Source organism: Schistocerca americana, chromosome 1, assembly GCF_021461395.2.
Source record: "Schistocerca americana isolate TAMUIC-IGC-003095 chromosome 1, iqSchAmer2.1, whole genome shotgun sequence".
Classification (NCBI taxonomy): Eukaryota; Metazoa; Arthropoda; class Insecta; order Orthoptera; family Acrididae; genus Schistocerca; species Schistocerca americana.
Window position 1 is genome coordinate 180,467,625 of NC_060119.1, and position 14,626 is coordinate 180,482,250.

The 14,626-nt window shown below is 45.4% G+C and overlaps 1 protein-coding gene across 1 annotated transcript in view; it reads left to right on the plus strand.

Annotated features, from left to right (window-relative positions):
- The window catches only part of LOC124614367 (ionotropic receptor 75a-like), a 164,769-nt gene that overhangs the window by 117,644 nt on the left and 32,499 nt on the right, over positions 1 to 14,626 (plus strand). The window contains exon 7 of the mRNA XM_047142941.1: positions 7,626 to 7,837. Coding sequence (XP_046998897.1) covers positions 7,626 to 7,837 — 212 coding nt within the window. The remainder of the gene's footprint in view (positions 1 to 7,625; positions 7,838 to 14,626) is intronic.

Here is a 14,626-nt window from a genome sequence, read left to right on the forward strand (position 1 = left end):
ACAATCTTTTTAAATTCCCATATTCTAATATTTCATTCTCATATAAGATCTTATATTAATTCTTATACGTTTATTCTTCAGGAGGATTTGGTCCATTCCCCTGGATGATATCAATCGTAGAAACATTCGAAACACATGTTCTGAACACCGCGAGCATCTCTCGAAGGCAGTTTTGTCACAGTGACATTTCTTCCTATGAATCTCTCTCAGGAAAAAAATGTTGTTAACACTGCTGAAGATCTGCCGCGTTGGCAATAATTTCGCTCCAAACCATATACCGGGTGATCAAAAAATCAGTATAAATTTGAAAACTTAATAAACCACGGAATAATGTAGATAGAGAGGTAAAATTGACCACATGCTTGGAATGACATGGGGTTTTATTAGAACAAAAAAAAAAAAAAAAAAACAAAGTTCACAAAATGTCCGACAGATGGCGCTGGACAGAAAAACTGCTACCGTGACGGATGAGAGGTACGCCGATATGTTACAGAATCGCATCATCCCCAGCCTGGCTGATAAACACCTGCTGGAACGTACGATGTTTATGCAGGATGGCGCTCCACCCCATATTGATAGACGCGAGAAAGATCTCTTGCGCGTGTCATTTGGTGATGATCGTGTGCTCAGCCGCCACTTTCGTCATGCTTGGCATGCCAGGTCCCCTGACCTCAGTCCGTGCGATTATTGGCTTTGGGGTTACCTGAAGTCGCAAGTGTATCGTGATCGACCGACATCTCTAGGGATGCTGAAAGACAACATCCGACGCCAATGCCTCACCATAAGTCCGGACATGCTTTACAGTGCTGTTCACAACATTATTCCTCGACTACAGGTGTTCTTGAGGAATGATGGTGGACATATTGAGCATTTCCTGTAAGGAACATCATCTTTGCTTTGTCTTACTTTGTTATGCTGATTATTGCTATTCTGATCAGATGAAGCCCCATCTGTCGGACATTTTTTGAACTTCTGTTTTTTTTTCTGGTTCTAATAAAACCCCATGTCATTCCAAGCATGTGTGTCAATTTGTACTTCTCTATCTACATCATTCCGTACCGAGCGAGGTGGCGCAGTGGTTAGCACACTGGACTCGCATTCGGGAGGACGACGGTTCAATCCCGCGTCCGGCCATCCTGATTTAGGTTTTCCGTGATTTCCCTAAATCGCTCCAGGCAAATGGCGAGATGGTTCCTTTGAAAGGGCACGGCCGAATTCCTTCCCCGTCCTTCCCTAATCCGATGAGACCGATGACCTCGTAGTTTGGTCTCTTCCCCCAAAAACAACCAACCAACCTACATTATCCGTGATTTATTCAGTTTTTCAATTTATACTGACTTTTTGATCACCCTGTATAAAGGGGCCACTTTTTCGGAAAACAGTTTCAAATAATTTTCTCATTCTTTTTTTCTTAATTCATTCATCTGACGTAGGCGAATAAGGACAACGTTATAACAATACACACCGGGAAACATTCTTGTAATAATCTTCTACACACATAGGCATATAAATGAAAAATAAAAGTAAAAGTAATAATATGGTTTCAAAAACGGGCCGCTAAATAGGAAGTTCCACTACGTTTAGGCTGCGCAACAGTGGACACTGATGAACATCGTTTAGCATGTAGTGGGACGGCTCCAGTGTGGCACTTGGCACAACAGATATTGGCGTTCCTGTTACGCTCCGCCCCTCACACAATTTCATCAGACACACTTTTTTTCCCCCAAGAATCTTATTTCCCGGTCCAAAAAACCAATACAGTGACATGGGTGCGGGGAATGGTGGTGGGCTACGTGTATAACGAATTGGAAAAGGACAAAATTGATTTTTGGCATTTTCTCCTGGATGGACACACGAAGTTGCAACAGCATAAGAAATATAGGCAAGACTTCGCTAATTACTTGCGACTTACATTTACCGACCCACCGGCCAGATGGGGTGTGACGGGTGAGAGATGAGATAGACGAAGAAGCCGAGATAGACATCGATCACACTTACGGACCCTTAGTTAATTTCGAGAAGACGACCCAGTCTTACACCAACGTCTGGAGCCGATAGACGGCTCTCTTGCTCTATCGAACGTCGTGTCGTGAGCAGGTGTCGCCCCCGACACGAATTTCATTTCATTGCTACAGGAGCATGTTTCTTTTGTATTTGTACTATCCGCAATGTCTTCATGCATTTCAGTTTTATTCATTTCCTTAATTACTTAATTTTCTAATTAGCCACTATTTGTCAACATATGGACTTGTAGACACTATTTATGCGATAGTACAACAAAATGTATGTCAGCAAAGGTGGTAAGCCTGACTTTGGATACAAAAAAAAAGAAAAGTTGGTAGAGCACTTGAGCGCGAAAAAAAAAAAAGAAAGGGGCGCTACAGTCATGGACTGTGCGGCTGGTAAAAAAAAAAAGTGTATAGAGTTTTGGATTAGCGTGCAGGAGGTTGCGGGTGCGATTCTGGGTTCAAGCATATGTTTTTTATTTGATAAATGTAGTCCAGATGGTACGGTATCGGGCATTTTAATCGTCAACAGCGATTGCAGCGGTTCTTCTGGAAAACGTTTGCACTTACATACTACAATCGTAGAAATGGATGATTGGTCAGCTTTGAAAGAAGCCCTTTCCACCTCGTGGGCTCGAATGTATTTGCACCACTTCATCTACTAGATGCGAAACCTGTTTTCTTTGTACCCTCCTCTAATGGTCACATAGATTAGTACCAACTATTGCCTCGTTTAGATCTATTACGTTTCGTTAGGGTCTTACGTTATCAGTAGGACTAGCAAGGTGCTTTGCGAATAATGTCCAAACTTGGTTACTATTTGTATGTGTTATCACCACGGTCCCATTAATTGTTTCAACTCTCTATTTCTTCTTTGTCTAACCACGTATTTGTTGTGTTCAGCGTTACAAAATGTTGTAAATTTCGGATACATGTGACATAAGAAACGATATATATTACAATATGTAATGTCAGAATGAAATAAACAAATAAAAAAAAGCGCCCCAACCCAGAACCCAACCCTCGACCTCCTGCATGCTAAGCCGAAACTCTACCCACTGCACCAACTGTACAACATAAATGCTAATAGGGGTAGTTATGATACATTCGGATGCAGTGTTGTTAGATTGCCACTCTAACATCCTTTTTCTGCCGGATGTACTCGCCGGACGAAATTTTGTGAGAGACATTTTTTTATCGCTGGCATGTGAGGAGCCGCGGTGCAACGATCGAGTGCGGGTATTTCGCTTCATCCTGTATACCTCTTTTGAAATATACACGTCAAAAAAGTTTTGCATCACCTCGGTTCCCAGAACGTTGACTGTGGACATAGTATCACAGACACAGTCCCATTGACTGTCCAGAGATGTCACTAAACACGCCCAAATATGTAAACAACCGTGCATGAGCGGAGCCTATTAGACAGAGGGGGCCCGACAGCCGATCAGCTCCAGTCATTCGATGAGGAAGGAGGTACACGGCTCGCGTTGTCTGTAGTTCAACCATGCCTAGACGGTCAATACCGCGGTTCGATCGCGTCCGCATTACTACCTTTTGCCACGAAGGGCTCTCAACAGGGGAAGTATTCAGGCGTCTCGGAGTGAACCAAAGCGATGTTGTTCGGACGTGGAGGAGATACAGAGAGACATGGAGTGTCGATGACATGCCTCTCTAAGGCCGTCCAAGGGCTGCTTCTGCAGTGGGTGACCGCTACCTACGGATTATGGCTCGGAGGAACCCAGACAGCAACGTCAGCACGTTGAATAATGCTTTTCGTGCAGCACAGGACATAATGTTACGACTCAAACTGTACGCAATAGCGTGCATGATAAACAAGTTCACTCTCGACGTCCATGGCGAGGTGTATCTTTGCAACCACGACACCATGCAGCGCGGTACAGATGGGCACAACAACATGCCGAACGGGCCGCTCAGGATTGGCATCAGGTTCTCTTCACTGATGAGTGTCGCATATGCCTTCAACCAGACAATCGTCGGAGACGTGTTTGGAGCCAACCCGGTCAGGCTTAACGCCTTAGATACACTGTCCAGCGAGTGCCGCCAGGTGGAGGTCCCCTGCTGTTTTGGGGTGGTGACGTACGCCGCTGGTGGTCATTTAAGGCGCCGTAACGGATGTACGATACGTGAATGCCATCCTCCGACCGATAGTGCAACCAAATCGGCAGCATATTGGCGAGGCATTCGTCTTATTGACGACAATTCTCGCCCCCATCGTGCACAGCTTGTGAATGACTTCCTTCAGGATAACGACATCGCTCGACTAGAGTGGCCAGCATGTTCTTCAGATATGAACCCTATCGAACATGCCTGGGGTGGAGTGAAAAGGGCTGTTTACTGACGACGTGATCCACCAACCACTCTGAGGGATCTACGCCGAATCGCCGTTGAGGAGTGGGACAATCTGGACCAACAGTGCCTTGATGAACTTATGGATAGGATGCCACGACGAATAGAGGCATGCATCAATGCAAGAGGACATGTTGTTGGGTATTAGAGGTACCAGTGTGTACAGCAATCTGAACCACCACCTCTGAATGATGATACAACAAGCAATGTGTGGTTTTCATGAGCAATAAAAAGCGCGGAAATGTTGTTTATGTTGATCTCTATTCCAGTTTTATGTACAGGTTCCGGAACTCTCGGAACCCAGGTGATGCAAAACTTTTTTTTGATATGTGTGTTTACATATCATTTAAGTAAATAGGAGAATTTAAATAAATGGGGGAAACGTTATTACCAAAAATCTTCTGCTACAGAATATGAATTGGCAATAACAATAAACAACAATGAATGTGAGAGGAAGGGCGGAAGAGGAGATAGAGGGGCGGGAGGAAATTGGCATAAAGAGTGGAGGAGATGGACAGAGAGAAGTGTCAGGAGGAGATGGCGAAACGGAGGAGAAGAAGGTGGACAGAGAAAAGGGGGAGGAGCGATGGAAAGAAGTGGGGCAGGAGGAGATAGAGAGAGAGGGGAGGAGAAGATGAGAGCAGGGAGAAGGTGCTGCACAGAGAGAGGGAAGGAGGAGGAAGTGGACAAAGAGACGAGGAGCAGGAGTCGGATTCAGACAGGGGAGAAAAGAGTAGGACTTACATCTACTTACCATAATTATTAGCAGTTTTCCATTCAACTAGATTAAGTCACAGCAGCACGTGTCTAGGTACAGCAAGTAGTTGTTAAAAATTCACAAGCTCAAATTTTTAGGGCTTTGTGTATTGTGTTAAAAATGTATGGAGATGAAAGAAAATATTTTATATTTTAATACGTTACACTATTATTATTGAAATATTATTATTATACAAATAATGTTTCATTACTAATTAAGATACACCCCGTACTGAAGAAGTCTGCCTCAGGTAGCTGAGAGATCAGTGCAGTGACTGCCGTGGAGGGGACCCGTGTTCGATTCCATCTACTTCCAAGGAATTTCCCTTGGTGAGAGGGCTGGTAGAGGGTCCGCTCAGTCTCGTGAAGCCAACTGAGGACTCACTCGAACGATTAGTAGCGGTTCCAAGGTCAAGAAACCCGAAAACGACCAGGAGAGCAGTGTGCTGACCACATGCTCCTTCATATCGCATCTGATGATGTCATTGGCTGAAGATGACACAGCTGTCGATCGGGCCCAATTGGCACGTCTACTGCAAAAGCGCGGAACATTTCATTTCTACCTTTGTACAGAAAATGCATCACATCATAATGAGAAGATGGTAGTGAATAATGTACAGGGGTGGCCGGAACTCACGATCGGAATGTGTTCAACTATGCGTTAATTTTCGTGGTTACATAGTTCTGGAAATGTATTCTAGGTTGACAATAGTGTTCCCTGACCGTAGTTCGTCTGTCTTCTGGTAGAACTCACTCAAATTACAACAATGCAGGCGTCAGTCCATGACAATACAGCACGTGATTGCGTTGTTTCGCTTGTGGTTCTGGCGATTAAACGGCACGTGATCGTGTTCTGTTTTGTTACCGAGGTAATACTGTTGTAAACTTTGTGTTATAATGGCGGATACAAGCAGATTTACAACTGAAGAAGTTCTCATTCTTAGCATACAGGTGCATGAAAAAGAACGAACAGGTTGGACATATGATGAAATTAGGAGAAACATTTTTAGCCGCTTCAAGCAAGAAGCCCAACTGAAGCTAATCTTCGGAAGATGAAAAGAAAGGCCTTTGCAGGTGAGCCTGTGGCGGTTGCACCACGCTGTGGAAGACCCAAGAAATACGACAACGATAATGAAGCCACTGAATACATAAGTGTGTCATTGATTTGTTCACCATTAAAATCGAAAAGGAAGCGATCGGCGGAAATGTACATCCCCAGAACCTCCACGTGTTGTTGGATGAGGAAAGATGGTTACTGTTCATTTCGAACAGGTAGCATCCATGAATTAAGTGATCGTATTATGAATACGCGCTGTGATTCGTACAACCAGTTACGAGCAGCTTTTGCCATCACCGACTCTCCACGAGGTTGTGTTGATAGATGAAAGTGCTGTGTATCGTAGCTCCCGGTCTCCAGGCGTTTAATTCTCGGCGACAGAGAACCCTAAGAATGATCACTCCCCAAGTGCTGCGCTGGGCAAGCAGACGCACATCGCAGCGAATCCAACCCTGTGCCGAGAATGATAGTCAGCATGCAGAAGGAGTTTGAAATACACTACTGGCCATTAAAATTGCTACACCACGAACATGATGTGCTAAAGACGCGAAATTTAACCGACAGGAAGAAGATGCTGTGATATACAAATGATTAGCTTTCCAGAGCATTCACACAAACAGCAGTTGACCAGCGTTGTCTGGTGAAATGTTGTTGTGATGCCTCGTGTAAGGAGGAGAAATGCGTACCATCACTTTTCCGACTTTGATAAAGGTCGGATTGTAGCCTATGGCGATTGCAGTTTATCGTATCGCGGCATTGCTGCTCGCTTTGGTCGAGATCCAATGGCTGTTAGCAGAATATGGAATCGGTGGGTTCAGGAGGGTAATATGGAACGCCGTGAAGGAACCCAACTTCCTCGTATCACTAGCAGTGGAGATGACAGGCATCTTATCCGCATGGCTGTAACGGATCGTGCAGCCACGTTTCGATCCCTGAGTCAACAGATGGGGACGTTTTCAAGACCACAACCATCTGCACGAACAGTTCTACGACGTTTGCAGCAGCATGGGCTATCAGCTCGGAGACCATGGCTGCGGTTACCCTTGAAACAGGCAGGACCGCCTGCGATGGTGTACTCAACGACGAACCTGTCAGTTCTAGTATAATATATTTGTCCAATGTAGACCCGTTTATCATCTGCATTTCTTCTTGGTGTAGCAATTTTAAAGGCCAGTCCTGTATGTAAGAAGTGTGCAGGAACATTCTCTTCTGTGTTATTCCCATTCTGCATGTATCGTTTTCTGTTAAATGCAGTTTCTTCTGGATCTACAGAGTCGCTTCATGTTTCTGTTTGAGTCTCACGTCGTCTCTTGATTCGGTACAATTATGTTTAACATTTTTGATCGTGACTTCTGCCCCGCCAGCTGTAAGGAACAGCTGCTCCCCACGGTTTTCTGTGTTGGCGGCTGACACTCCGCTGTTGGCTCGCTGTCCCTCAGGCACGACGCTAGACACGGAGCGGCCCAGCTGGCGCATGCTGGTGTTCCTGAGCTTCGCGTGCGCCCTGCTGCTGGACACCTACTACACGGCCGCCATCGTCACCTCGCTGCTGCTGCCCCCGCCCAGGACCATCAACAGCAAGGCCGATCTGGTGCACAGTGAGCTCGCCGTCGGCATGGAGAACATCAGCTACACCCACGAGTACTTCGAGGTACGGTCCTCCGGTCTCACTGTACACATTTACGCACAGGATGTCCAGCCAAGCAGTCCCCGATTACAAAATTAAAAATAAATATCTTGAAAACTAAATCGACGGACGAGTACAACAAGAAATTAGAATTATATTAATACCTTCAGCTGCTAACGGGCGTTGATATATATATCAACGGGGACAGGTGAAAATGTGTGCCCCGACCGGGACTCGAACCCGGCATCTCCTGCTTACATGGCAGACGCTCTACCTATCTTTTTTTTTAATCTAATTTTGTTCGTTTACGTTCGTTGTATCTGCTCAGGACGGACGTCGCAAGACACCCGTTTCAGTTCGTCGTTGATCCATTAACTCAGTTTTTTTTTTTATTACAGAAGACAGCTAACCCTCTGACCCAACACGCTGAGCTACCCTGCCGGCTCCATCTACATCTACATCTACATTGATACTCCGCAAGCCACCCAACGGTGTGTGGCGGAGGGCACTTTACGTGCCACTGTCATTACCTCCCTTTCCTGTTCCAGTCGCGTATGGTTCGCGGGAAGAACGACTGTCTGAAAGCCTCCGTGCGCGCTCTAATCTCTCTAATTTTACATTCGTGATCTCCTCGGGAAGTATAAGTAGGGGGAAGCAATATATTCGATACCTCATCCAGAAACGCACCCTCTCGAAACCTGGCGAGCAAGCTACACCGCGATGCAGAGCGCCTCTCTTGCAGAGTCTGCCACTTGAGTTTATTAAACATCTCCGTAACGCTATCACGGTTACCAAATAACCCAGTGACGAAACGCGCCGCTCTTCTTTGGATCTTCTCTATCTCCTCCGTCAACCCGACCTGGTACGGATCCCACACTGATGAGCAATACTCAAGTATAGGTCGAACGAGTGTTTTGTAAGCCACCTCCTTTGTTGATGGACTACATTTTCTAAGCACTCTCCCAATGAATCTCAACCTGGTACCCGCCTTACCAACAATTAGTTTTATATGATCATTCCGCTTCAAATCGTTCCGCACGCATAGTCCCAGATATTTTACAGAAGTAACTGCTACCAGTGTTTGTTCCGCTATCATATAATCATACAATAAAGGATCCTTCTTTCTATGTATTCGCAATACATTACATTTGTCTATGTTAAGGGTCAGTTGCCACTCCCTGCACCAAGTGCCTATCCGCTGCAGATCTTCCTGTATTTCGCTACAATTTTCTAATGCAGCAACTTCTCTGTATACTACAGCATCATCCGCGAAAAGCCGCATGGAACTTCCAACACTATCTACTAAGTCATTTATATATATTGTGAAAAGCAATGGTCCCATAACACTCCCCTGTGGCACGCCAGAGGTTACTTTAACGTCTGTAGACGTCTCTCCATTGATAACAACATGCTGTGTTCTGTTTGCTAAAAACTCTTCAATCCAGCCACACAGCTGGTCTGATATTCCGTAGGCTCTTACTTTGTTTATCAGGCGACAGTGCGGAACTGTATCGAACGCCTTCCGGAAGTCAAGGAAAATAGCATCTACCTGGGAGCCTGTATCTAATATTTTCTGGGTCTCATGAACAAATAAGGCGAGTTGGGTCTCACACGATCGCTGTTTCCGGAATCCATGTTGATTCCTACATAGTAGATTCTGGGTTTCCAGAAATGACATGACACGCGAGCAAAAAACATGTTCTAAAATTCTACAAGAGATCGACGTAAGAGATATAGGTCTATAGTTCTGCGCATCTGCTCGACGACCCTTCTTGAAGACTGGGACTATCTGTGCTCTTTTCCAATCATTTGGAACCCTCCGTTCCTCTAGAGACTTGCGGTACACGGCTGTTAGAAGGGGGGCAAGTTCTTTCGCGTACTCTGTGTAGAATCGAATTGGTATCCCGTCAGGTCCAGTGGACTTTCCTCTATTGAGTGATTCCAGTTGCTTTTCTATTCCTTGGACACTTATTTCGATGTCAGCCATTTTTTCGTTTGTGCGAGGATTTAGAGAAGCAACTGCAGTGCGGTCTTCCTCTGTGAAACAGCTTTGGAAAAAGGTGTTTAGTATTTCAGCTTTACGCGTGTCATCCTCTGTTTCAATGCCATCATCATCCCGTAGTGTCTGGATATGCTGTTTCGAGCCACTTACTGATTTAACGTACGACCAGAACTTCCTAGGATTTTCTGTCAAGTCGGTACATAGAATTTTACTTTCGAATTCAATGAACGCTTCACGCATAGCCCTCCTTACGCTAACTTTGACATCGTTTAGCTTCTGTTTGTCTGAGAGGTTTTGGCTGCGTTTAAACTTGGAGTGGAGCTCTCTTTGCTTTCGCAGTAGTTTCCTAACATTGTTGTTGTACCACGGTGGGTTTTTCCCGTCCCTCACAGTTTTACTCGGCACGTACCTGTCTAAAACGCATTTTACGATTGCCTTGAACTTTTTCCATAAACACTCAACATTGTCAGTGTCGGAACAGAAATTTTCGTTTTGATCTGTTAGGTAGTCTGAAATCTGCCTTCTATTACTCTTGCTAAACAGATAAACCTTCCTCCCTTTTTTTATATTCCTATTAACTTCCATATTCAGGGATGCTGCAACGGCCTTATGATCACTGATTCCCTGTTCTGTACATACAGATTCGAAAAGTTCGGGTCTGTTTGTTATCAGTAGGTCCAATATGTTATCTCCACGAGTCGGTTCTCTGTTTAATTGCTCGAGGTAATTTTCGGATAGTGCACTCAGTATAATGTCACTCGATGCTCTGTCCCTACCACCCGTCCTAAACATCTGAGTGTCCCAGTCTATATCTGGTAAATTGAAATCTCCACCTAAGACTATAACATGCTGAGAAAATTTATGTGAAATGTATTCCAAATTTTCTCTCAGTTGTTCTGCCACTAATGCTGCTGAGTCGGGAGGTCGGTAAAAGGAGCCAATTATTAACCTAGTTCGGTTGTTTAGTGTAACCTCCACCCATAATAATTCACAGGAACTATCCACTTCTACTTCACTACAGGATAAACTACTACTAACAGCGATGAACACTCCACCACCGGTTGCATGCAATCTATCCTTTCTAAACACCGTCTGTACCTTTGTAAAAATTTCGGGAGAATTTATCTCTGGCTTAAGCCAGCTTTCTGTACCTATAACGATTTCAGCTTCGGTGCTTTCTACCAGCGCTTGAAGTTCCGGTACTTTACCAACGCAGCTTCGACAGTTTACAATTACAATACCGATTGCTGCTTGGTCCCCGCATGTCCTGACTTTGCCCCGCACCCGTTGAGGCTGTTGCCCTTTCTGTACTTGCCCAAGGCCATCTAACCTAAAAAACCGCCCAGCCCACGCCACACAACCCCTGCTACCCGTGTAGCCGCTTGTTGCGTGTAGTGGACTCCTGACCTATCCAGCGGAACCCGAAACCCCACCACCCTATGGCGCAAGTCGAGGAATCTGCAGCCCACACGGTCGCAGAACCGTCTCAGCCTCTGATTCAGACCCTCCACTCGGCTCTGTACCAAAGGTCCGCAGTCAGTCCTGTCGACGATGCTGCAGATGGTGAGCTCTGCTTTCATCCCGCTAGCGAGACTGGCAGTCTTCACCAAATCAGATAGCCGCCGGAAGCCAGAGAGGATTTCCTCCGATCCATAGCGACACACATCATTGGTGCCGACATGAGCGACCACCTGCAGATGGGTGCACCCTGTACCCTTCATGGCATCCGGAAGGACCCTTTCCACATCTGGAATGACTCCCCCCGGTATGCACACGGAGTGCACATTGGTTTTCTTCCCCTCTCTTGCTGCCATTTCCCTAAGGGGCCCCATTACGCACCTGACGTTGGAGCTCCCAACTACCAGTAAGCCCACCCTCTGCGACTGCCCGGATCTTGCAGACTGAGGGGCAACCTCTGGAACAGGACAAGCAGCCATGTCAGGCCGAAGATCAGTATCAGCCTGAGACAGAGCCTGAAACCGGTTCGTCAGACAAACTGGAGAGGCTTTCCGTTCAGCCCTCCGGAATGTCTTTCGCCCCCTGCCACACCTTGAAACGACCTCCCACTCTACCACAGGTGAGGGATCAGCCTCAATGCGGGCAGTATCCCGGGCAACCACAGTCGTAGTCCGATCAGGGGATGCGTGGGACGAGCTGGCAGTCCCCGACAAACTCCCATCCCGACCCCCACAGTGATGCCCATTGGCAACAGCCTCAAGCTGTGTGACCGAAGCCAACACTGCCTGAAGCTGGGAGCGAAGGGATGCCAACTCAGCCTGCATCCGAACACAGCAGTTGCAGTCCACCGAGGGCACAGAGGATAGCGCGACTGCAGGGACTATCTCGCACACGCCTCCCTCGAGACCCACAATCTCACCATGTATGTCCACAAACTACATTCGTAGTGTTCCACCCCAACACACTCATTACTCGTGGAAGACATTCTTACCAAGCCCGTAACAGTTCGGAGAATATGTGTGCTACCGCACAGAAGAAGAAGAAGGTTGTGGCTGGTGTTGCCAGAACAATATACTTATGTGGATATGGTGTCTGTTCTTTCGGACATGTCCGAAAGATCAGACACCCTATCCATATAAGTACATAGTACAACAAGAGGTACGTTTTCTGTGAACCTGTAAGAATTTTATGCTGAAGTTTCGAAATAGTTCGAAAAGCTGCTAACAGGTGGCACTGTACGCTGTGCACCTCTTATGGATATGGTGTCTGTTCTTTCGGACATGTCCGAAAGGGCAGACACCATATCCATATAAGTATATAGTACAACAAGAGGTACGTTTTCTGTGAACCTGTAAGAATTTTATGCTGAAGTTTCGAAATAGCTCGAAAAGCTGCTAACAGATGGCACTGTACGCTGTGCACCTCATACAGTATCATTGTGCGTAATTAAATTCGTCCAAATTAACAATGTAAATGTAGACCTGATGTGGCCTGAATTCAAAGATATTGTATCGACAGCAACTGAGACATTTATAACAAATTAACAAACGACGCAGCTGATCCTGCATGGTACGCAAAACAGGTCAGAACACTGTTGCAGGAACAACGAAAAACCATGCCAAATTTAAACGAAAGCGAAATACTCAAGATTGGCTATCTGTTACAGAAGCTCGCAACTTAGCGCGGACTTCAATCCGAGATGCTTCTAATAGCTTCCACAAAGAAACTTTGTCTCGAAACCTGGCAGAAAACCCAGACAGATTCTGCTTTTACGAGGGCTGTCCAGTAAGTACGTTCCGATTCATCGCGAAATGGAAACCACATTGAAAATCAGAATTTTTTTATTTGTAATAATTAGCTACACCGTCCAGCTACTTCTCTACATAGTCGCCGTTCTTAGACATTTGTCGTAGCGTTGTACCAACTTTCCAATAGCCGCGTTATAGGAGGCAGCCGCCAGTGCTTTCCGCCAATTCTCTACGCTGGCCTACAGCTTGTTGTCTGTGCCAAAATGTTGTCTTCATATCCAGCGGTTCATGTGAGCACAGATGAAATTCATGGGAGACAATTACGGGCTGTATTTGGTAATCAAACATTTCCAATTGAAAACGGTGCAGGAGCATCTCCATTGCCCCTGCAGAATGTGGCTGAGAATTGTCTTGAAGAAGAAGCAGCACGACAGTTATGTAATGTTGGCTGCATAGCTTCAGGCGAAATTTTTCACCAGGCCCTCGTACTTGGCGGGAGACACTATTTTCTAGACACTGTGAGCTCAGAAATGAGAAGAGCGACGTGGTACTATCTAGGAACACTAGAGACACTGCCCAACACATCTGCGCAAAGCTTTATCGGATTTTCATAGTCGTTTCCATTTCGCGGCCAATCGGAACTTACTTTCTGGACACCCCTCGGATGTAAAGCATGGTAGCGGGAAGACACAATGAATGCTTTCATAGCAATTGAAATACTGTCAATGATAGTGTTGCTAAAGCAGAGTTACTAAACACAGCCTTCCGAAATTCCTTCACCAAAGAAGACAAAGTAAATATTCCAGAATCGAGAACAGCTGCCAACACGAGTGACCTAAAAGCAGATATCGTTGGAGTAATGAAGCAACTTAAATCACTTAATAAAAGCAAGTCCTCCGGTCTAGACTGTACACCAATTAGGTTTCTTTCAGAGCATGCTGATTCAATAGTTCCATACTTAACAATCATATACAACCACTCTCTCCAAAGACTGTAAAGCTGCACAGGTCACACCAGTATTCAAGAAAGGCAATAGGAAAAATCCACTAAATTACAGGCTCATATTATTAAAGTAATATGCAACAGGAGAAGGGAACGGTCTATTGAGAAATAGTCAACGTGGATTTAGAGAAACACAACTAGCTCCTCGCTCACACGAAGTGTTCATTGCTATTGAAAAGGGATTTCAAATTGATTCCGTATTTCTAGATTTCCAGAAGGCTTTTGACATTGAGCCTCAGAAGTGGCTTGTAATCAAACTGCGTGCTAATGGGATATCGTCTCAATTATGTGATTGGATTCGTGATTTCCTATCAGAGAAGTCACAGTTCGTAGGAAGTGACGGAAAGTCATCGCGTAAAACAGAAGTGATTTCTGGCGTTCCCCAAGGTAGTGTTATAAGACTTGTGCTGCTCCTCATCTATATGAACAATTTAGGAGACAGTGTGAACAGCCTTCTTGCAGATGACGCTGTCGTTTATCGTCTAGTAAACTCATCAGAAGATCAAAACAAATTGCAGAAATACTTAGAAAATATATCTGTATGGTGCGAAAATTGGGAATTGACCCTAAATAATGAAAAGTGTGGGGCTATCCACATGAGTG